Source organism: Tiliqua scincoides, chromosome 3, assembly GCF_035046505.1.
Source record: "Tiliqua scincoides isolate rTilSci1 chromosome 3, rTilSci1.hap2, whole genome shotgun sequence".
Classification (NCBI taxonomy): Eukaryota; Metazoa; Chordata; class Lepidosauria; order Squamata; family Scincidae; genus Tiliqua; species Tiliqua scincoides.
Genome location: NC_089823.1, coordinates 8,784,955 through 8,810,234, shown reverse-complemented (window position 1 = coordinate 8,810,234; position 25,280 = coordinate 8,784,955). Strand labels below are relative to the sequence as shown.

Genomic DNA, 25,280 nt, shown 5'->3' with positions numbered 1-25,280 from the left:
CCACAACTAGTACTCTCAAATTTCTAGTGCATATATTCTTTGCACTTCTCTGCCTCGACAGACCTTCACTTCAAGTGACTGTGTGAGGAAGGACTTCCACTACCAGAAATAGGAACCATCAGTCCACTGATGCTGGGGCGCCCAAAGTTGTGACTGCTGTGTCTGAAAAATGCAGTCCCCAGCTGAACCACAGCTTTCTGTTCCGCCTCCACATAGCTGCTCTTCTGGGTAGATCTGGACAGTCGTGTCTTCATGCCCAATGTCTGGAACGCTAAGCAACCAGACATCTGAGCAGATGTGACTGGGCAGGGTGCCACAATTCTACCCAGGACAGCAGCTGCACAGGAAAGGTCCACTCACCGGGCAGGTGGATACGCCCAAACCCCAGATCTGGTCCCCGGGCTGGGGTTCAAGCAGCATTGATCTATGCTAACTGGCAGCACCTCTCCAGGGTTTCAAACAGGGATCTTGTCTATTACTTGCTACCCCATATTAAACCTGGAATCTTATGCTTGCAAAAAACATGCTCCGTCACCAGGCTATGGATACTCCTGATGAACATAAGTGGTTTTATCCCACCTCATAGAACCGATCCATCTAGGTTAGAATCATCTATACCAGTGGTTTTCACATTGGTGGGTTGCGATTCACCAGCTTGTGTAAAGCTTCCCCTGTCCCTTTAAGCACTTTGTGCTTGGCAACAGGTTTTTCTCAACTTTTTAAGCATCATGGAGCCCTGTAAAGGGCTGCTTGGGGCTCCCCACAACTCTTGCAGCTGCCAGCAGCCCTCAGTGAGTAAAAATAGCCCCCTTTCACCCCTGTTAGTGACACAGTCCTGGGGATCATGTTGCTGCCCTAGCCACTCCCCTGCAAAGTCTTACTTAGGGAGGAAAACTCTGAGTTTGAGAACCACTGGTCTCTACCACTTGTTAGCTGGCAGAGCTGCTGACAATTTTCAGCAGGCAGACATCACATGGTGGGGCTGGTCTTATGTCACGAGGACACCACACAGCTAGGTTAACAATATCTACCCAGTAAAGTAAATCAGTATTATACCCATATTACAGATAGGGTGACTCAGGCCAAGAGGGAGTAACTAGCCTCAAATCACTTAGTGCAGTCATAGCAGCAGCAATATGGACTATGATAGTTTTGTTGTTCATTCCCTTCTTAACGGCAGGACCCTCATTTTTGGCTTCACAACTACCTTCTCAGGTAAGTAAAGACAGGAGGTAAAGACAGGCCTGGAGTCACCCAATCAGCTTCACAGTCCAGCAAGGCTCTTAAAGCAAATCCCCACAATTTTAAGTTCAAGAGGCCACCCTGGTTCTTCCTCAGACACACTTGTGCTTCTACAAGCACCCCAATTTCAGGGCAAGGAGCATATCCACATCTAAACACAAAACTAAAAAAACAAGCATGCCACAAAGTTCAGCAGAAGCTTACAAGAAAGTTTTTGCATCAAGTATTTATGAAGGTATTAACTCCAGCAAGGTATTAACCCATAAGCAAGGGTGGCCTTTGGCCATTTACGTGGGGCAACAGCAGATTTTGGAATCTTAAGGGTACAGTATTTCATGATGGCCCATTCATTGCCTGCAGCAGGGGAGAGAACAGTACTGGATCAAGTCAAAATGGCAGAAAAATCCCATTTGCCCCTTGCTCAGGTTTTTAGAATACAGTATCCCAAGGAGGAAGGAAGCATATACCGTATTTTTCCGCTCCATAAGACGCACTCCCCCCCCCAAAAAAAGTGGGGGGAAAGTGTGTGCGTCTTATGGAGCGAATACTGCAAAAAATAAAAAAAACTCCGCCCTAGCCCTGGCCCTGCCTGCTCACTCTGCTCTGCTTCCCTGGGCAGTCAGAGGCTACTCAGAAGTAAGTCTCAGAGTCACTGGGGCTCACTCCCAGGAAAGCGTGGGTGGGGTGGCAGTCTCGCTGTCCAATCCTGGGCATGCCTACTCTGAAGTAAGTCCCATTAGAGTCAGGGGGCTTACTCCCAGGAAAGCCTCTCTCTTCCCCCCCAAAGCCTGGAGCATCACAGCCTCTCTCTTCCCCCCCCCCCAGCCTGGAGCATCACAGCTTCTCTCTTCCCCCCCCAGCCTGGCGCATCACAGACTCTTGCTTTCCCCCCCCAAGCCTAGAGCATCACAGACTCTTTCCCCCCCAAGCCTGGAGCATCACAGCTTCTCTTCCCCCCCCCCCCAAGCCTGGAGCATCACAACTTCTCTGCAACACAAACACTTTCCCCCCTCTCTCACACACACAGGCTGCCCCCTTCTCTTACACACATAGATGCTCTGCCCCCCCCACACACTCACACAGCAGGGGAGGGGCGCTTTCACTCACCTCATCCAGTATCTGAATGTAAGCCCCCCCCCCCCCCATCACAAAGAAAAAACTGTCTCCTTGTTCAGAATGCCAGTGTTTGCTTATTGCACAAGCCCCAGGTAAGGCTCGGTTCTCACCATAAATCCAGAGGTTTGTTGTGTCTTGAGAATTCAAGTTGTGGTTGGACTTTCCACTTATTCATTTGTATTGGAATCACGGAAGAACTGGCCCATTTAAGGGTAAGGCCTGGGCTTCCAGCAGAGTGTGCTGCACAGCTGCAGCCACTGGAAAGCAATAGGGCCCTCAGGGATATAAGGAGTACCTGAGGCAGAAAGGGTTTTGAAGGAGTGCAGGTTGGAGGTAGGAGAGGAGACTGGCTGGGTTTATTGAATTTGGAATCTGACTGTGGATTGTGACTGGACTTGGATACCCTGATGGATTTGACTGACCTTGGACTGTAATTTGGCTTATTGGTTCTGGACTCTGATTTGGCAACTCTGATTGATGGGACTGATTTACTTGGCATCTGTGGACTGGAACTGGACTCACTTTTGCTTGCTGCACTGGTGAGTTGCACAAGGGGGACTGATCAGCCTTAAGCGGGCACAAGGCCCAGTGGATTGGAATTTGGCAGAACATCATTGTAGCAGAAAGATAAAGTGATCCCCTATTTGTGTGCACCTGCTTTTGTGAGCTTCATAAATTCTGACTCTAGCGATGATGAGTTCTTGGGGTTTCCAGAAAACTAGAGTACTCAAACCTTTAAGTCTCTCCATTTGTTAATGACAGTGATAATGGTTCTTAATGCCACTGTTGACTGCTGTTCACTTTACATGGTTCAAATGTTATTCTGTTATAGTTTATTAAATATCTTATTACACTATTTGGTTCAGAATATTTTTTTTCCTTGTTTTCCTCCTCTAAAAACTAGGTGCGTCTTATGGTCAGGTGCGTCTTATGGAGCGAAAAATACGGTACTTCTCAAAAGATATTATTCATAATGCAGATCTGTTAAACGCTGAAGGCTATGGGAAGAAGTTGATCTCTGCTTCCACACAAGAATTGGAGCCATGACAGGAGAGAAGAACACACAAAGAGTTATATATGCGAACACATGAAATGGCCTTTTACAGAGCCAGACTTCTGGGCATCTATCTTAGAATTGTCAACACTGACTGACAAATCATCAAGATTTCAGAGAAGCATCCTTACCAACCCTACCTGGAAATGTTGTCAGGTACCGGTACCTTCTACATGCAAAGTTGGTGCACTTCCATTAAGCTACAGCCTCAAACTATAAAATGCAGGGCACTGGTCAGGTTTGGTAGACCACACTGTTGTCTTGCATGAGCCAAAGGTTTGCCTAAGACTTTGTCCCGAACACCCCTGCAGCTACACATTGCAGGGAAGTCATGCAATGCTGACTTTGCGGATGACACCAAACCTTTCCGAGTGGTGAAGACCAGAAGAGATTGTGAAGAGCTCCAGAAGGATCTTTCCAAACTGGGAGACTGGGCAGCAGAATGGCAGATGTGTTTCAATGTAAGCAAGTGTAAAGTCATGCACATTGGGGGCAAAGAATCAAAACTTCACATATAGGCTAATGGGTTCTGAGCTGTCTGTGACAGGAGAGAGATCTTAGGGTGGTGGTGGACAGCTCTGTGAAAGTGTCAACCCAATGTGTGGTGGCAGTAAAGAAGGCCAATTCTATGCTTGGGATCATTAGAAAAGGTATTGAGAACAAAACGGCTAATATTATAATGCCATTGTACAAATTGATTATAAGCAAGCTGTGCACCGTGTAAAGGCATTTATTTTTAATACACATCAGACAAGTCAATCAGCCATGTATTCTTCCAGTCTGTGGGGTTTGTGCTTTTCTTTTCTTTTTTTTAAATGACGAGACATTTCAGACGTTGCTTTTCACAGCTGCTCACCAGGGCTGAGCACAATCTCTTTGCAGAATAGAGCTGCCACCATCCATCCCAATGTATTAGCAGAAATGCTTTTTGCTGGGCTCGCTCTCCTCCCACTTTGCACAGAAAAGCCTACCTTGCAACACAATACACTCTTTTTCATTCAGTCTTTAAACAGAAGATGTTCAGTGCACATCAATTATTTTAATATTGTCTGCATTGAATCCGTTATAATTGTTATATAATTATTCATACATTAACAATACTGTACTTTGACATTCATCCATTTTTGACTTTCATCCATGCTCTGGTCTCTAACCAGACAAAAGTGCAAGGTACAGCACACAAGTTTAACTACCAGGCTCACTGCCTGGAGGTGGAAGATCAGATACCAATCAAAATGAAAGAGCATATAACACAGGGATATATGGGCTAGTTTTCCTGGAATGAGACTTTAAGGCTGCAGTCCTACAAATATATTTATCTAGTACACTCTATGCAACACAGATTTGGGTCTCAATGCAGAAAAGAAAGAGGTGGCAGATGAACTGTGAGAGATCATACTTTGAATGCTTGCCTATGTTACAAGCTCCCTGCAACAAGAACACAGCTGGAAAAGAGCTAGGATAGAAGCTTTCTCCCTGATGTGCTAGCGTTCCATTAGCATGGAGTTCATTGATGAAGGGAAGCATTCAAAAAAGAATTGCCCATCTTCCTTTGAAAGATGGACCCTCCTTCAGAGTCATGCGCAGACCAGGTCTCACTACCACACCCAGAAATCGACGCATCAGGATCAGTCTGCATCAAGAAAACTCTCCTCTTGAAAGGAATTACACTCCAGTCCTTTGAACAGGCACACTCCTGCCAGGGGAGAGTAGCATGCACCATCTGACTGTCAACTAAAGGCTACCAGTGCTGAACTCTTGAGTGATATTTGCTCACAGCAGTGGCGTCACTAGGATTCGTGTCACCTGGTGCGGGAGGCCTGTGCTTCACCCCATGTAGTGGGAGTGGCAACGCCCCAGGTGGGCGTGGTGATGTACCATTGCCCCACCCCCAACGGTTTTTTGGCTGTACCTTTTCTTAGAACACATATTTCAATGTGGATTGTTTCATTGCATTCTACATGAAATTACACACTGATTGCAGTGGCGTAGCTAATGATCTTGTAGCCCGGTGCCAAGCTCAAAATGTTGCCCCGGAAGTGACGTCACACCTGGGCTTTTTAAAAAGTGAACATTGGGAGGAATCTACCTCCTCCCCCCAGCAGCTCACCACCCACTTGCTCTGCTGCCTCCCCCCAGTCAGAGCCATTGCAAAGGCATCCATCTACTACGTGGGATCAAAGAAAGTTTTGTAGCTCCCCCACCATAACAAAATCAAATTTAATTAAGTACATTAAAAGTTATTGGTTTCATGCTGTATCATAATAACATTGACAGTCAGAACAATCAGTCTCATAGGTCAGTTTTGAGTTAAGAAAATCTACTTTTTGTTCCAAAAAGGCAGTTATGTTTCCATTTTCTGGTTAATTAGCCATAACTTTTGATAGAATAGAGATATTCTAATGTGGTCTGTTTCATTGCATTCTGCATGAAATTACCTTTCCGATGATATATAACATGATGGTATTATTTGCACATACCAAGATTTTCACAATTTTGGTCACTAGTGTCAAGCTCAACTTGTTGCGCCCCTAAAGCTTGATGCCCAGTGCAACTGCTACCCCCTGCACCCCCTTAGCTACGCCACTGATTGATGGATATATAACATGATGGTCTTATTCCTCCAAATTCTGATTTTAGTGATTTTGAAAACATGTAGAGTCTCACACACACACACCTGTGTCAACTTACTAACAACTTATTGCAGCAGTTCTCAAACTTTTAGCACTGGGACCCACTTTTTAGAATGACAATCTGTCCAGGACCCATTGGAAGTGATGTCATGGCCAGAAGTGACATCATCAAGCAATTAAAATAAATAATTATAATTAAATTAAAATAAAATAATTAAATAAGGGGGAGCCAGTCTTGTTCCGCCAAGTGAATCAACTCTGAAGTAAGTCCTATTGTGGTCAATGGGGCTTACTCTCAGGAAAGTGTGGGTAGGATTGCAGCCTGTAAGCCCAAACCTTGGCATGTCTACTCAGAAGTAGGTCCCATAGTGGTCAATGGAGCTTACTCTATAGTCTGCCTGCAATAACAACCCCCCAAAAAGAATCAGTGAGCTCTTCAGCCCTTCCAGTGCCCAGTTTAAAGTTCTTCTATTTCAGGCACATCAGAATAAAGACCCACCTGGCTTTTCAAGTGCAAAATAGAAAACTTTCCCCTTACCATTCAAGCCTCTTTTTTGTTCTTTTTTGGGGGGGAGGCTGCCTTCTGTTGCACTCCAGCTCCATCGGATCAGGACCCTTCTGGTGTCCTCACATTCCCCTTTGCCTGGCCTGACCACCAGCCAAGGCACGTCTGCCTGCTCGCGAGTAAACATGACTGTGAGACTGCTTTGCTTTCCATAGGGCTCCATAGACTGGGAGGAAGGCAGCTGGGAGGGAGGAACTTCCTTCTCCAGTGTTTTTTGGGGCTGCACTCATTGGATCAGGACCATTCTGACCTTTTTAGTCCTCTCAGCTTGCCTCAACTAAGGCAAGTCCGCTTACTAGCGAGTAAACGTGGCCATGTGGCTTTGTTTTGGACTCAGACTCACAACTGGGAGGGGGGAGCTTCTCGGGTGTTTTTTGGGGGCTGCATTCATTGGATCGGGACCATTCTAGTGTTGTTGGATTCCTCTCAGCCTGCCCTTTCCGAAGGCCTATAGGAAGTACGCCTTCTCGTGAGTAAATGCGAGATACAGCTCACTTTCACTTTCCATAGGGCTCCATGCATTTTTTTCCTTCCAGGTTTTTGGCCATAACTTTTGAACGAAAGGAGCGATTTCAATTCTGGTTTTAGCACTGCACTCCGCTGGCCATTCCGCATCTAACGGTGTATGGCATGACATGGTAGCTCCTAACGCCGCGATGTTAGCACGTCCTCCCCAGGGTGCATCACCCCCTGGCACATCACCTGGTGCGGCCCGAACCCCCGCACCCCCCTAGCGACGCCAGTGGCTCACAGTCTTGCATATGAGTGTGCAGCAACCTCTTCTCAGAGCAGTCCAATGAGTGATGGGCACATCGGACAACAAAGTGGCATCTGCTATTAATAATGCCCACAAGGGGAGTCAAAATTTTCTAGGAAAGTCCTTTAATGCTCAGGAGATCTGCAGGTAAACATAATTCATTGTCAAGAAGTACCAAGAGGAACAACAACAATACAATGCAAGTGGAGCTCTCTTGGTTTTTTCCTAGAAGTAGTCCTTTCCTATCTCTCAGTCACATCAGAAATAAATTATTGAAAAACATATCAAAGGCTCAAAATGTGATTTAAAGTGTCATATTTCAAAAGCAAAAATTCACATTCAGATGTATAGATCTGATCATAGAGGTTCTGTGTTGGGAGGGGGACTGTCATCCACAAACAATTCAGGGGACCAACTTGCTGTGTTGGGCACAGAATGAGATGCAGAATCTGGGCTCAATCTGTCAACATCTACCAGAAGCCAGAAGCCAGGAGGTGCACCTGTTTGGTGGCTAAGGCTGGCAGTGTCTTCACGAATGGGACTGGTTCCAAGTGGAGCCTCTATCGGTGGCGGTTTTGTAGGAGTGAACATTGTCTCACATCCAGGCCCGTTTTCTGAAAGAGGAGACTTTGCCACAATTTGGTCACCAGCACAGTTCCTTAAGAGGATTCTCCTCCTCCTCAACCCAAACACTTTTTGGTTCTGGGAAGTAAGCTGCTGTACCCCTTTCCTCTCTGAGGGAGGAATCCATTCCTCACTGTCATTTTCAAACAACTGCTGGGCTGGACTGCCTTTGGTAAATAATGGCATCTGGTCCTCCACATCGCCAGGAGTCCGGCATGTATTGCTCACTCTTCTGGATGCCAGGAACTTACTGAGACGCTGTCTTCTTAAGGGCTTTTGCAAGGCAGGCCTGGATCTTCTACATCTGGCATTGATCCAGGACAATTTATTCAGTGGCAATTCACTAAGAATGGATTCACTTCCCCTGCAGAGCCTTACCTGTTGACATGGTTTGGCAAAGGGGGTGGTCTGGGAATAAGGCACAAAATCTGAGGTCCCTGCAAGGCTGACTTCTGACTCTGCTCCTGAACTAGCAACAGGAGTGCTTGTTTTTGGGTCAGAAGGAGATGGCAAGGAAATGTCCCAGCTAGCATCCAGCTCACTTGGCAATAATTCAGGTGTTAGATGTTTTTCAGTTAACACACCCTCCGGTTCCGAGAAAGCTTGGACTGCATCTAATGTTCCTATAGCAACTCCCACCCCTCTGGCACTAGAATCAAAGAGATCAACTGAAGCATCATAACTGCCCTGGGGGCAATCGGAATCTCCCTGTAGCAAACTGCTGGTGTTCCTCCCTCTGGAATCATGTCCTTGCACTTCTGGGAGTGGCTTTCTACCTCTCTCGTGAATTTCACTTGATTTTTCATGTGACACTGAGGTGCTTCTTATCTGTCTCTGAATGCCTAAACTGGTATCATGTTTACAATTTAAGAGAACGGTTTTCTTGATTTGCAAACAAGGTATTTCTAAGCAATCACTGATTGACTTTAAGGAGGAACAGGCCTGGAGATCCTTGGAACTGCTGACATCTTGGTCAGCTCCTTCTGTAGATGACCAACAACTTCCCTTTGAATGAGGGTGAATCCCAGCTGGAGAGGACCAAGGGAAGGGGACTGAATGCTCATTGGGGAGACACCTCCATCCCTCCTTTCTTGTAAGAGGCAAAGAGCTGGGAAAGGCTTCTTGTTGGGATTCGTTGCCACTGAGCAGTGACAGGTTCAACCGACAAGGAAGAGAGTCTTCTTTCCACACTTCTATCTTCTCAGCCAGCTTCTGCAACTTCTCATCTGGTTGTCCAGTCAAGAAAGTGCCATGGAAAATGTCTGGCTTGGGAGATGACTGGTGAGGGTGTCCATGGAATTCATTGGGTCTCTGACTGGGACAACATTCCCAGGCTTTAGCCTCTAGTGGTAACTCTGCAGCTTTGTTGCATTCAAGTTTGGCAATGAATTCACTTAGACTTTCAGAAGATGGCATCTCATCCCCAAACGAAGGGGCTTCTTGAGAGTTCCTGACAGCTCCAATACTGGAGGAGACAATAAGGGGACCAAAAGAATTGCCTTGCTTCTGGAAAGGCAAAGAGTTCCATGATTTTTCTGGACCACAGCTATGTCTGCTGATAGGTTCTGCTTGCAAAATTTTCTCCTCTAATTTCTCCTCTAATTCTAAGAGGCTTTCCAGTGATCTACACCCTTTTCTTCTTAAAGCGGACCGGCTCTCCGATTCACTCCTTGCAGAGAAGTTCTCACACCAAGTAGAGAAGGAATGTAATTTCTTATCTTGCTGTACACTTTGGTTGAATCCAGCCAGATCATGGTTTTGGCAGCTCTGGCTTGATAGGCTGTGTGAAGAAACCAAACCAGCTTCCTCTTTTTGCTTCTTACAGGCAGTCCTGCTTGGACTTGGAGCTACAGGATCCTCGGGCGTTCCCCCAGAAGTGGATGAGGAAGTCAGTCCAAATGACTGAGGCCAAAGACTTGAAAGACCATCTATGCAATCAGATGAAATTGCACCCAAGCAGCCAGAGCCCTGCAAGAAGCTGTGTTCAAGTCTTGGTTGATCCAGCGGTATGAAGTGGCCACCAGGGGGCCCAAGGCCTCCAGGACTGTGCCTGAGATGAGCACTCTGGTGCTGCTGGAGGTATTGGATAACTGTGCAGCCCACGAGCTGAGGGTTTGGTACAAACATCTGGCAGGCGGTGAGAGCTCTGGGGTGCCTGTCAGCTTTGCAGTCATTCTGCAAGGAGCTGGCGTCATTGCACTTGATGGAATCCTGCAAGAAAACAAACCAAATAACATAGAATAGTTATTGCTCTTCTCTGCCCCTGAATCAGCCAAACCAATCACAAATGCAAAATCAAGTCAGTTTTTCATCAAGAAAGTCAGTATCGCCTGCAGCTATGCAGAACCTGAAAAAAGATGGGAAGGACCCCTATCTGGAGATTCCCAGGGTTTATGTTGGGACCTCCTGTGTGCAAAGTAGGTGCTCTACAAAGGGGCTAAAGGGCCTCCCCAGTCAAACTGCTTCAAATCAGAAGCTGGTATTTCAATTTTTTGAAGAACTCTGGAAGCAGAGTCCTTTGGAGATGGCAAGGAAACAAGGAGGATTGTTGCAGGGAACAACTGAGGCTCAATGGTCCTCTTCCTCTCCATCCCCATATGAGGACAGTAACACAGTCTTAGCAAAAGCTGTGTTTGGGGAAACATGACAGTTTCAGAGATTATCCACCACAAATGTAGTAAGATGCATATTTACTGTTACAGGCAAAGGAAAGGTGCCACATTGCATTGGATCCTGTTCATGTGAGCCTGAGTGAAGAGTCAAGCTGGCTGGGTAGGGCTGCAGTCAGAGCCACACAGACTACCACGGGTAAAACTTACTAGGAATTCAGGTGAAGGAGGAGGAGCAGAAAACAGCAATGTTAGAAAGCTGCCCCTTCAGGGTGGCAAGAGGAGAAGGACACAGCTTGTGCAGGAGAAGCCTGGAATTCTCACCAGCGGAATTGGTGTTGCTAATTAGAATTCCTCGCACCAGAGAAGTCTGGAGTCAGATGCCCACATTCACAGGAGGTCTCTGCAAACTGGCAGGCCCCCAGTGTCCCTTAGTGAAGATGGAAAGGCAGGGTAGAAACCACCAACCTAAAGGAGGGGTTAATCAAAGGTGCCAATATTTGATTTTTCTGCCTCTCCTTACTTTTGATTGAAGGAAGAGTGTTAACTACTTCAAGGAGTTGTTTATGGCACACATTAAGCCGTTAAACCATATTAAGGACATAAAAACATTAAGCCATTTCTGCCCAATGTTGCATATATGCAACAGAGACCAAATGTGTACACCTGTGGGCCGGCAAAAATGAGTTAACATCTAGCAGCTGGAACTGGAGGTTTTGTAGCTGTTACCTGGGAGAGCCAGAATGCTGCAGGCGAACCATTTTTTCATACCTTGCAGACTAAGACATTAAAGACACTCTTGCAGTAACTGCCGGTATGTTCTGGCTTGAAACTCCTAAGGTAAAGGTTCCTGAAATGAGTTTGTCTATAAGCACCAGGCTCTGCTCCCCCTGCCCTTCTCATTCAGAATTATAGTCAAGGGTAGATATCCTGAACCACAGTAAGTGCTGGTCATCATTGTTTTCCTTAACCCTGATTACAAGGTTAAATGTAATCTAGCAAAATGTAAGATTGCTAGATTAATGTAAGAATGTAGCAAAGATTGTAGCAAAGAATGTTGCTAGATTAATGTAAGAATGTAGCAAAATGGTTAAATGTAATCTAGCTTGAAGTCTATGAGCAAAGGTGGGAGAACTGGAATGTCTGGTGACAAGGGAAAACATTTACATAGTGGGCATAACGGAAACCTGGTGGAATGCGGAGAATCAGTGTGATACCGCAATCCCGAGTTATAAACTCTACAGGAGGGACAGGCAGGGGCGTGTTGGAGGTGGGGTGGCCCTTTATGATAAGGAAGGGATAGAATCCAGCAAAGTAGAGATTGAAGGTGGGTCTGACTCCACCGTAGAATCTCTGTGGGTTAAATTACCAGGCTTGTGCAGCGATGTAATACTGGGGGCGTGCTATCGTCCTCCAGACCAGAAATTGGATGGGGACCTTGAAATGAGGAAACAGATCAGGGAGGTGACAAGGAGGGACAGGGTTGTAATCATGGGGGACTTCAATTATCCTCATATTGACTGGGTCAATTTGTGTTCTGGTCACGATAAGGAAACCGGATTTCTTGATGTACTAAATGACTGTGGCTTAGAGCAGCTAGTCACGGAGCCCACCAGAGGACAGGTGACTCTGGATTTAACATTGTGCGGTACGCAGGACCTGGTTAGAGATGTAAACGTTACTGAGCCATTGGGGAACAGTGATCATGCTGCGATCCGTTTTGACGTGCACGTTGGGGGAAGAATACCAGGCAAATCTCTAACAAAAACCCTTGACTTCCGACGGGCGGACTTCCCTCAAATGAGGAGGCTGGTTAGAAGGAGGTTGAAAGGGAGGGTAAAAAGAGTCCAATCTCTCCAGAGTGCATGGAGGCTGCTTAAAACAACAGTAATAGAGGCCCAGCAGAGGTGTATACTGCAAAGAAAGAAGGGTTCCACTAAATCCAGGAGGGTGCCCGCATGGCTAACTAGCCAAGTTAGAGAGGCTGTGAAGGGCAAGGAAGCTTCCTTCCGTAAATGGAAGTCTTGCCCTAATGAGGAGAGTAAAAAGGAACATAAACTGTGGCAAAAGAAATGTAAGAAGGTGATACGGGAGGCCAAGTGAGACTATGAGGAACGCATGGTCAGCAACATTAAGGGGAATAATAAAAGTTTCTTCAAATATGTTAGAAGCAGGAAACCCGCCAGAGAAGCGGTTGGCCCTCTGGATGGTGAGGGAGGGAAAGGGGAGATAAAAGGAGACTTAGAGATGGCAGAGAAATTAAATGAGTTCTTTGCATCTGTCTTCACGGCAGAAGACCTCGGGCAGATACCGCTGCCCGAACGGCCCCTCCTGACCGAGGAGTTAAGTCAGATAGAGGTTAAAAGAGAAGATGTTTCAGACCTCATTGATAAATTAAAGATCAATAAGTCACCGGGCCCTGATGGCATCCACCCAAGAGTTATTAAGGAATTGAAGAATGAAGTTGCAGATCTCTTGACTAAGGTATGCAACTTGTCCCTCAAAACGGCCACGGTGCCAGAAGATTGGAGGATAGCAAATGTCACGCCTATTTTTAAAAAGGGAAAGAGGGGGGACCCGGGAAACTATAGGCCAGTCAGCCTAACATCCATACCGGGTAAGATGGTGGAATGCCTCATCAAAGATAGGATCTCAAAACACATAGACAAACAGGCCTTGCTGAGGGAGAGTCAGCATGGCTTCTGTAAGGGTAAGTCTTGCCTCACGAACCTTATAGAATTCTTTGAGAAGGTCAACAGGCATGTGGATGTGGGAGAACCCGTGGACATTATATATCTGGACTTTCGGAAGGCGTTTGACACGGTCCCTCACCAAAGGCTACTGAAAAAACTCCACAGTCAGGGAATTAGAGGACAGGTCCTCTCATGGATTGAGAACTGGTTGGAGGCCAGGAAGCAGAGAGTGGGTGTCAATGGGCAATTTTCACAATGGAGAGAGGTGAAAAGCGGTGTGCCCCAAGGATCTGTCCTGGGACCGGTGCTTTTCAACCTCTTCATAAATGACCTGGAGACAGGATTGAGCAGTGAAGTGACTAAGTTTGCAGACGACACCAAACTTTTCCGAGTGGTGAAGACCAGAAGTGATTGTGAGGAGCTCCAGAAGGATCTCTCCAGACTGGCAGAATGGGCAGCAAAATGGCAGATGCGCTTCAATGTCAGTAAGTGTAAAGTCATGCACATTGGGGCAAAAAAATCAAAACTTTAGATATAGGCTGATGGGTTCTGAGCTGTCTGTGATAGATCAGGAGAGAGATCTTAGGGTGGTGGTGGACAGGTCGATGAAAGTATCGACCCAATGTGCGGCAGCAGTGAAGAAGGCCAATTCTATGCTTGGGATCATTAGGAAGGGTATTGAGAACAAAACGGCTAGTATTATAATGCCATTGTACAAATCTATGGTAAGGCCACACCTGGAGTATTGTGTCCAGTTCTGGTCGCCGCATCTCAAAAAAGACATAGTGGAAATGGAAAAGGTGCAAAAGAGAGCGACTAAGATGATTACAGGGCTGGGGCACCTTCCTTATGAGGAAAGGCTACAGCGTTTGGGCCTCTTCAGCCTAGAAAAGAGACGCCTGAGGGGGGACATGATTGAGACATACAAAATTATGCAGGGGATGGACAGAGTGGATAGGGAGATGCTCTTTACACTCTCACATAATACCAGAACCAGGGGACATCCACTAAAATTGAGTGTTGGGCGGGTTAGGACAGACAAAAGAAAATATTTCTTTACTCAGTGTGTGGTCGGTCTGTGGAACTCCTTGCCACAGGATGTGGTGCTGGCGTCTAGCCTAGACGCCTTTAAAAGGGGATTGGACAAGTTTCTGGAGGAAAAATCCATTATGGGGTACAAGCCATGATGTGTATGCACAACCTCCTGATTTTAGAAATGGGTTATATCAGAATGCCAGATGCAAGGGAGGGCACCAGGATGAGGTCTCTTGTTATCTGGTGTGCTCCCTGGGGCATTTGGTGGGCCGCTGTGAGATACAGGAAGCTGGACTAGATGGGCCTATGGCCTGATCCAGTGGGGCTGTTCTTATGTTCTTATGTTAATGTACAGTGAAATCAGACCCAAGTTCCCTGCCACTTCCACCCCTAAACCAAGGCATCATGTCTGAACGATGCCCAGTTATGGAGCACTGAGCATTTATCTACGAGCATTTATGAACCGACAGTGCTGGGCAGCTTTTGAGACATCAAACAGTTAGGAGTTTGCAATTGGATCCAGATCATACAACCTTTACAGTTATCCAGCACTCTTTATCAATCTGCTTACATTAATTGGCAATGGGACTGGACAGGTACATGGCACAAAAACATGAACGCCCATGAACAAGAGTAGAATACTCTTTTGCCTTGCTTGGGTTCTGCATTCTTTAAAAACCAACTCATCAAGGTGACACATTACCTTAACTCCAAAGACAAATTTCTTTCCGATGAAACAAGTTTCAACTGCTTCGGCTACTACACCTGAAGACGCAGCCCTGTCTGGTTCTCCTGCTTCTTGGTTCAGTTCCTCGATGTACCTTGAATAAGAACAGTGCCAAAAATGAATTGAGAGGGGTGGAGCAGCAATCAAAGATGTGTAGTGAAGGTCAGGCAGACATGTTGCTGCTATTAAAAAAAAATCAATCAAATACTGCTTTTCAACAAAAAAAGTTCACGAAGCAGTTTATATAGCAAAAACATTTTTAATCAGGATTCCCAGTCTCACAGGGCTCAGAAAGTAAAGAGACATGAAAAATTTATGACAAACTGGAATGAGTAAAGACAAAACAGAATCAGCAAATGCGCTGGCTGGTATTGCAGCAGCTAGGATGTCATTTCATGTTGTAAATATATTCTCAAGTTGAAAGTGTGCCTTGCAGTCATTTGTTCCACATGCCACAAAGCTAGACATTCATCTTACTCAGACTTCAGTGTCTCCTGCAAACCCAGACATCACAGTAAAGGATGTGAATTCCGTTTTCCAGGCTTACAATGCATGTTAAGGCAAAGGATGCCCTCCCTCACTTCCAGCCACCCCACCTCTGCTCTCATTTTGATATTCATTTGAAGAAACACTTGCCCAACAGACTGAGGCAAAGAGGCAAAGAAGGAAGGCCCGTAGCCAGGGAGACAGACCAGGGACAGACTGCACTTGCTCCCAGTGTGGAAGGGATTGTCACTCCCGAATTGGCCTTTTCAGCCACACTAGACGCTGTCCCAGAACCACCATTCAGAGCGCGATACCATAGTCTTTCGAGACTGAAGGTTGCCAACAGATCCATTTGAAATCCGTGAGGTGCTTTAAAAATGCACTGATCTTTGCAGGACAAGTTGTTATAACTAGAATGATAGGTCTTTGATGATTCTGCCATACAGGACTGTACATGACATCACATCAGGAGGTTCTTTTTATTGCATTGGGCTTGCAGCGGTGAAAACTTGGATGTTGATTGGCCGAGCTGATGCAATGGCAAGGACTTGTCCAACGAATCAGGGAACAAGGCTGTCATAGTACAGCTGGGACGGAAGTGTCATCTGGGCCCTGTGGAAGTAGTGGCCTTTGATGAAGGTGAAGATCTGGGAGGTAGCACTGTAATAGGGATGGTGCAAGCATTCAGATCACGAGTGCCTGATTATGAGAACATATCTGCTCAAATGCTTGCAAATCTAAGCTGGATGCAGCCCACCTTCTGCAGTCCCCTCACCTCAATTCTGTCTGAAAAGACCCAATGGCTGCCACTTCACCTTGAGCAAAAATCCTCACCTTGGGGAAGAGGGATGAATTAGCAGGTGGTGGCAGCAATATGACTCCTCCACCAAGCAACCCCTTCTCCAAGATCATTTTTTTGTCTTGAAGAAGAAGAGGGGGTAGCAGCAGCCACTGGAGCTTCTTGAGGGTTTGAGTGAAATGCTCAAAAAGCCCTGGTCACTTTTGAGACGAGAGGCAGCTTGCTTGCCCATCTCTATGCCAGTAGACAGGGAAACTAAGGAGCAGAATACCCAGATGCAGGAGAGTGGGAGGAAGGGGGAAAGCAAGCAGGGGAAAGAGATACAGGAGTCTGAGAAAAGGTCAGAGGGAAGGGCCAAGAAAGAAGGGCCCACAACTCAATGGTACAGCATATTTATTCATTAAATCTGCAGACTGCACTGCAATCAGAGTTCTCTGAGCAGTTATGCATGCATTCAGGACAATTCCAGCACCTTCAGGCCAAAATGGATCTTGCATAGCAGAGCTGGGACAGTCTCCACTTCAGACCTTGAAGAAGTGAGTCAGAGACACCAACAATCTGACTCTGCATAAGATGTGGCTTCTTATGTTCAAATCTGAGAAGTGTGAACTGAAGAGCAAAGAGTTGCCACGTCTAGATCAGGAAAGCATCTTTCTGAGTTGCCTAGAATTCTGCCAGCCACTGCAGTTACTATCCTGGCAGCCCTGGATCTTGCAGGGCACTGCAAGCAAGAAAGTAGAACGTGCATATTGAATTTCATATAAACTGATTTGAACTAACTAGCCATTTCGTTGGCTGAAGGCTTTTTGTTATTATTTGATTCAATTACACCCGGTTCTTCCTCTGAGGAGCTCAGAGCAGCTTGTAAGTGCTTTTGAGGTTGTCTTGCATGTAGACCAGGGCTTTCCAAACCCTGGTCCAGGGGCCAGATCTGGGGTTTGGGGAAAGCCTTCTACCCTGTGAGCATAGTTTACCGTTCTGGTGCAGCACCACATGTAGTCCATGTAGATCAGGGTACAGGGATGCTCTGGGGCAGTCATGTCTGTTGTCCAGATGTGCTGTTGTACAGGCTTCCAGGACACCAGGCAACAGATGCAATTGCCCAGAGTGTCCCTGTGCCCCAATCTACATGGACTACACACGGTGCCACGGTGGAACAGTAAGCTCCGGTCCAAATGGGGACCAGTTTTGCTGCACACAGTAGTCGCGAGTTCAGCGACCACTGATATAGACAACAAACAGAGCCATATCTGCTGAGCTTCAGCTATAGAAACAGGTCTTATGCCTTCAAGACCACTATCTGGGCAGGCCATCATAGACCAGCCAGCCAGAATCTCAGCTTTCTCTCTCTCTCTTTAAAAAAAAAAAATCAGGTTCCTAGTCCTCATCATTTTGGCAACATTTGACACAAACCAGCAAAATATACTTGGTGGCTGCCACATGTATCCAGTACTCTCTCATGGCCTCAGGTCACACACTCAGAATTCTCCAATACCAGCCTATTCAGTTTTCTGCACCAAAATTTTCCAAATTGCGCATGTTCAGAATTGTATCATACAACTGAATAACATTACGTGGGGGGAACTGGACACACAAACAGCATTGTATTTGTTACTTGTTAACATATTTTCTTGGCAAAGAATTTGGACTTAATTAAATGCAGAATCTTGAAGTTATGGAGTATCATCAGCTATTTTTTTAAAAAGCAGACAGTGAAAGATGGAAGACAATTTTCATGCTCACCTAGTGAGCCCCAAATTCAACAGATACTAGAACCAGGTTCCCCGATCCAAGCCCAGTACTCTCTTCCACAGAAATATACAGTCCTTGTTGAAGGTCCACACAGTTTACAGTGGTACAGATTTAATTGCCCCTATTAATACATACCAGCTTGGTATCCAAGCAGCAAAATGAGCTGCAAATGTTTTAGAGATATAATTAAATTTGCATACAGATTGGTTTGTGGGGGGGGGGGGGAAAGCTGGCCCACGCATTTCAACAGAACAAAAGATGTTGCAAGCTTTACCTTTGCAGACCCTTTGCTGTGACTCCAAAGTAAGCATCTAAACAGCTTCCAAACACAGTAACCTCAAACACATCATGAGCATCCGTGACTTCGAGGGAGAGTCGATATCTATAGTTCGTATCTTTGGCATCACCCGAATGACCACACCTCAGGCAACTATACCTGTTGAAAGGCAAGGAGAGGAAGTGATCTGGATGTCTGCGCATACTGGAAATGCATTCTGAACATAAGAGGAGCCCTGCTGGATCAAGCCAAAGGCCCATCTAGTCCAGCTTCCTCTATCTCACAGTGGCCCGCCAGATGCCTCAGGGAGCACTCAAGATAACAAGAGACCTGCATTCTGGTGCCCTTCTATTCTGAGGTAGCCTAATTCTAAAGTTAGGAAGTTGCACATACCCATCATGTGATGGACCTTTCCTCCGGAAATTTGTCCAATACCCTTATAAAGGTATCTAGGCCGATGCCATCACCACATCCTGTGGCAAGGAGTTCCACAGACTAATTACACTCTGGGTAAAGAAATATTTTCTTTTGTCTGTCCTAACTCTTCCAACACTCTATTTTAGTAGATGTCCCCTGGTTCTGGTGTTGTGCGAGAGGGAAAAGAACACCCTCCTATCCACTCTATCCATTCCCTGCATAATTTTGTATGCCTCAATCATGTCCCTCCTCAGACGCCTCTTTTCTAGACTGAAGAGCCCCAAATGCTGTAGCTTTTCCTCATAAAGGAAGTGCCTCAGCATAGTAATCATTTTGGTTGCTCTCTTCTGCACCTTTTCCATTTCCACTATATCCTTTTTGACATGGGTTGAACAGGCCTGGACGTAATACTCCAAGTGTGGCCTTATCATTGATTTGTACAATGGTCGATTAGTACAATATTAGCCGTTTTATTCTCAGTACCTTTTCTAATGATCCCAAGCATGGAATTAGCCTTCTTCACCACTGTCACACTTTCTGATCTAGTAGGAAAGCCCCTTATCAAATCTTTCAGCTTGGAGCTCTTATGGTACCATCCTAGGCACATCTATCCCTGCTAACTGGGTGAAGAGGTACCTTCCAGGTAATGGTTCTCTTAAATTTAGCATGGGGAGAGAAGCCATCTCTATTTCCTTCTGACTATGCTGCCACCAGCAGAGGTGATGGGGATGGTAACAAGAGATAGGGCTTTCCTGGTGGTGGCGCCACATTTGTGGAATTCTCTCCCCCTGGAAATAAGAATAGCTCCGTCTTTGGAGTCTTTTTGGCAGGGTCTTATGACTTTTTTATTTAGGGAAGCTTTTGAATGCTGATATCAGGAGCTGGCACTTTTTAAAGAAATGTAATTTTAATTGTGATCCATTGGAATCTGTTGTGTTTTATTATTTTAATTGTGTTTTATGTTAATATTTTAGTATTTACAGCTGTATTGGTGTTTTATTTTGTAAGCTGCTTTGTGTGTCCTTGAGTATGGTAGAAAAACGGAGTATAAATTCTTTAAGTGAATATTCATTCCAGCATAGCGGTTTTTCCTATAGCTATTTACTGGAGGGCCTGCTATAGCTTTTATAAATTGGGAACCCCTTTGAGACAGGCAAGCATTTCTTCATGTATTTTCCTATGTTTCTGTTTTGAGTTTTTCTGAACTGGCATTGCCACTTTCAACACGATGGCTAGTTCCCAGCTAGTCACATTCACTACTCAGGGCAGATTGTGTGGTCTTGTTGCTAGAAACAACCAAATTTAGCTGCTAGTAACAAATTTAGCAAGAAACTCTTGCTGGTAACTACTATGAGGCCATCTTCTACACGGTGCAAGTTTCTTGTTGTCTTGTGTGCTCCCTGAGGCATCTGGTGGACCACTGTGAGATACAGGAAGCTAGATGGGCCTATGGCCTTATCCAGCGGGGCTGTTCTTATGTTCTTATGTCAACTTTGTGAATTCTTGTCTTGAATTAAAATATTCTTGACTTAATATTGATGTCTACTAAGAGGCAAGTTTCAATAAATTCCACGAGATTACTTCCAATCTGTTTATGATTACTACCTTAGAAAAATTAACAAATGTCAAAATCAGAAAGGAAAGAGGGAGCCAAATTTTTTTGGGAGGGGGGAGGGGGGTATAAAAACATGGGAGATTTGGATCAACTCAGGACACACAGAGGAGGTTAGAGGTTAATGATATTTATTTCAGCAGACCGTTGATCTGATCGGCAGAAGACTTTGTTCTGTCTCCTCCCTCTCCTGCTGTTTTTAGAGATTATGTTATCTGCTGCTCCTTATACGGTTTATTTTTTTATTGTTAAAACTATTCATTTCCAACCTTTCAACTTTTGAAATAAAAACACCCAAGGCAGGTCACATCAAAATTAAAACAAACACTTGTCATAACCTTTGAGGACGGGATCAAAATCAACAGGCAAGGGGATCAGGGCAACCCTACTCGCCCAAGTTTATGATGCTGTGTTGATACAAAGCACTGTTGTAGCTACAATAGGTGCAAGTCTGACAGTGTACACTGCACAGATAGCAGACAGAGGTGTTGTCATTCTGAAAGGCCACTATCCTAATCTCCAGTATCAGGGCAATAACCCATGTACACAATATGATAGCTTCATGGGAATTGAACTTGCAAATTCCCTATTGACCATGTTTCATGCAGGGCTGTCCTTGAAGACCATCTGGAAACTAAAGTCAGTATAAAATGTAGCCAAGTGAGTGGTGACTGGGACCATGTGGTTTTACTCTGTCAGGCGGCTGCTTTTCCAACTGCAGTGGGTGCCAAGCTGTTTCCAGGTCTGGCAATTCAAGGTGCTGGTATTGGCCTTTAAAGTCCCTACCTGGCTTAGAGCCAGGGTAATGGAACAACCCCCTCCCCCAAATGGGACAGCCCATACCATTGGCTGAAGCCCCTTTGGTAGTGATGCATTGGTAGTGATGCAGAAGAGGGCCTTGTTCATCATAGCGCCACAGCTTTAGAATTCCCTCCCTCACACAGAGAGCCACCACCTCTTTATAGGGAGAATTCCACAACTGTGGCACCATGATAGAAAAGACCCTCTGGCCAAAGCTATGGAGAGCTTTTGGAATTGTTGGCTACACTATAGAGTGAACTCACCTCTTTGAATCCAATAACAGTCTGGAAAGACAGTTTTGACATGATGGATACACAAAGTTGGCATTCTGGATGGAAATGATAGAGGCAGCAAGGAGTCTTCTCCGGCCATTCATGTGCTTCTACAGTTCATTGTCAAGAGACAATACCGCTTGCTACGCTGACATACCAGGCTGCTCCCAGTGTCACCCTGAAGAGATTAATATTAATAATAATAATAATAATAATAAATAATAATAATAAAACTTTATTTTTATCCCGCCCTTCTCCCCAAAGGGACCCAGGGCGGCTAACAACATATAAAACAGATTAAAACATAATTTCACAACAGATAAAAACATATTAAAAAAACACATTAATCTAGATTTCTTTATCTAGACCTGAGAAAAATTTTCTGGGTCACTTTGTGCACCATGGGAGTAAAAGAGGTGTTCACAGCGAACATCTGCAGTAAACACAGCCATATAGAGATCAGTCTTGGCAAACATTCTTTAACACACAAATACACACACCCCTGTGGACAACTGCAGGCTTTGCTGTGGGTTGGGATATGTGCACCCCCCCCCCCCCGCACATGTTCTTATCATCATTTTGGGGAAAGATACCAAGGACATTCTGCCAGCACCTCTTTTCTGAGGTGAAAGGCATTACAATGGACTGAGAAGGGAACATCCATGTGTATGTTTTGAAAAACTGACTTGTTCTAAACCAAGAAATCCCAAACTGTGTGCCATCAGAGACCTCTGGTGTGCTACAAGAAACAAATAAGAGAACTAATTAAAGGGCCTTAAAAGATCAAGCCAGTAGCATAGCTGGAGTGGTGGTGGCACAGTAAGCACTGCAGGTAGCATAATGTGCCATGTAAGCAGCCCCTCCAACTTGCCATCACAGACATTCCAGGCAGTGATGGCAACGCACAGGTGCTCAGAGCCTATGCACTTCCATTGCTCCCAGAATGGACCCAATGGTGAGTGGGAGGGGCCACTTACATGGCATGTCGTAGCACCTGCAGTACTTACCACACCACACCCCTCTGGTTACACTACTGGTCCAAGCTACCTACCTTCCACACATGGGTTGTGAGTGCTTGCACGCCTCTCACAGCAGCGGCGCTTTTTAAAGGACTCCGGTGGGCAAGCTCTGCCTTACCTGCCTCCCCACCCACCTCATGTCCCTGCTAAGTACAGTATTTGTATTAATCTGTAGCATCAAGAACATCCACCAAGGGTTTTGTTAGGACTATTGCGCTCATCTTGCTGATGTAGGTTCTGGCCCTAAGAGCTGGTGCTGCAACACATTTATTATCCTTTACAGTGGCACAAGTCTCTGCCATCTTTTCATTCTGCTTTCACAACTCTCCCATTCATCCATCATTTCCAAATTCCCAGCTCCTCCTCTATCCAGCCTGCACAGAATTTCTGTTAGCTGAACCAGCAGCTGTCCTCAGACAACTAACATCAAAGCAGACTTGCTGAAGTCAGAACGTCTGAGGGTTTCAGCCTTAATACAGCACATTCTAACTACATTCATCCATTTTGCTTCCCAGCACTGAACTGAGACCCTGCCCTGCAAGCTCAGTGTTTAGCATCCTCTAGTGGACTAATCGCTTTAAAACTCCTGACAGCCTTTGCATTCACAAAGAGGGTTGCGGCTCCAAGGACCGCATACAGAAATTTATGATGGGACCAAGTCTGATGTGACATGAAAGAGCAGAACTCAGTTCAATTTTTACACAAAAGAAATAAGTTCTAGAACAGCAATTTTCAATCTTTTTCACCTCAGGGTACACTGACAAGGTGCTAAAATTGTCAAGGCACACCATCAGCTTTTTGATAATTGACAAGGCACACCATGCTGCTGGTGGGGGGCTAAAATCCCCCAATGACCCTAATAATAAATTACCCTCCCCCAAATTCTCACAGCACACCTGCGGACCATTCAGGGCACACTGTTTGAAAATAGCTGTTCTAGAAGAACATCTGGCTCAAGCACCTGCTTGGGTAGCCTGACTCTTGTAGGACAGTCTGAAACAGCTACAGGATGGGATGGGGAAGGTTACCCTAGGATGAATAGGGACAATTGCTTTCTCCTTGCTAAACTTAAGAGAACCCCTACTAAAAAGGTGCCTCTTTACCTTGTTAGCCCATCTCCACTGTTGCTTCCCAACCACTGGTATTCAAAGGTAGACTACCCCTAGGCATGGAGGTTCTATTGAACCATTATAGCTATTAGTGGTTGATAGACCTCCACACATGTGTCCCATTCCCATGTGAAACCAGCCAGGAGGAAGAGAGAGGCTATAGGAAGGGGGGAATGAAGGGGGGGCTATCAAGGGAGAGCAGCCAACCAGACTCACCCACTTCCACTGTCTCCCCAAGTGGTTCCTAAAAGGGCACTCAACTGACACAGGACAGGCTCCACTCGTGCCCCCTCCCATCAGGAACTGACGTCACCAGCCTTCTCCTCCCCTCGCACCAATCAGCACACACACTCTTCCCCCCTCCCAACAGGAGGGGAAAAGGTATGAAGGAGCTGCAGCAGAAGCCCATCCCTGAGCACATAGAGTGAGAATGTATAGACTCACACAAGGGTCTCACTACCGGGAGAATTGCTTTCAATTGTGGTCTTGTGCATGATTATCTGGGAGTCACCTTCATGGAACAAAATGTGAGTGACTTAGGAGTTAACAGGCATAGGATTGGGCTCCATGATCCCCCTTCTCCCTTTCCTCTCTAGACCTCATTGGGTGGAAATAAGAGTCTCATATAGGAATCAATGGAAAGAAAATGACCTTTAGCTGCAACCTGAAGGTTGTTTTCCGTGGCGGATGTGTGTGTGTGTGTGTGGGGGGGGGCAATCCACTCTAGCCTCAGCCCCCCATTCTAACTTGTCAAATAACAGTGGCCTTTGCAGGGCTGTTGTAAACACCACTCTCCCCCAGCCACAGCCTCCATCCTTAGCAGTGCAATCCTAGGCTTGTCTGCTCAGAAGTAGCACTGACCCAACACCAAGTGTGGCCTGACTGGTAGACTGGTGTGGGTGACTGGTGACCACCCACACATACAGTGGCAGTGAGTTCTGCAGGATCAACATATCCTTAGAGCTTAATTCAGTTGACTACTTACTCCCAAGAAAATATGGCTTCACTTCTTATTTGTCAAATAACAGTGGCCTACTATTATAAACCACTCTCCCCTCCACCCAGCCACAGCTTCAATCACTAGCAGTGCAATCCTTGGCATGTCTAATCAGAAGTAACATTGACCTAATACCAAGCACAGCCCTGACTGGTAAACTGGGTATCCTCACCTTGTATAACCCTGTGCTTTCTTCTCCTGGCCACCCACGCATATACAGTGGCAGTGAGTTCCACAGGATTGACATAGCCTTCGAGCAGGGGTTTCTAAACTTTTCGGTCAAAGGGCTGCATCAAATAGCTGGCATAGTATCGAGGGCCAGAAAAAATTAAATATAAAATTTAAATAAATACATTAGAAATGGAACTTAGATGAATAAATGAATGGGCTCAAATGTCCAGGACTTCTTCAAGCATGAACACAGCCCAAGAAATAAAGCACACACTTAAAGGGACCCACATTCCCCCGTCTCACAAGCATAACTCTGGTTGTGTTTGGCCAAATGGGCCAGAGGCTATCAGGGGATCAGAGACTGGCTGCGGGCTGGATAGAGGCTTGCTACGGGCCACATCTGGCCCCCGGGCCGGGATTTGGAGTCCCCTGGCCTAGGCAAACAGCTTTGTGGCTTATCCTAACCCAGGAGGCATGCTGCTCCTACCCCATCACAAAATAGTGTGATACAAA

At 45.8% G+C, this 25,280-nt stretch overlaps 1 protein-coding gene across 1 annotated transcript in view; it reads right to left on the bottom strand.

The window, feature by feature from the left end:
• Positions 1–23,890, bottom strand: part of DDIAS (DNA damage induced apoptosis suppressor) — a 33,305-nt gene extending 9,415 nt beyond the window's left edge. Inside the window, exons 1-5 of the mRNA XM_066619701.1 lie at positions 23,816–23,890; positions 21,463–21,649; positions 18,367–18,528; positions 15,032–15,149; positions 6,584–10,202 (exon numbers count right to left, since the gene is read on the bottom strand). Of these exons, the coding sequence (XP_066475798.1) occupies positions 7,725–10,202; positions 15,032–15,149; positions 18,367–18,528; positions 21,463–21,575 (2,871 nt within the window). The 5' untranslated portion in view covers positions 21,576–21,649; positions 23,816–23,890 and the 3' untranslated portion in view covers positions 6,584–7,724. The remainder of the gene's footprint in view (positions 1–6,583; positions 10,203–15,031; positions 15,150–18,366; positions 18,529–21,462; positions 21,650–23,815) is intronic.
• Positions 23,891–25,280: the final 1,390 nt, after the last annotated feature.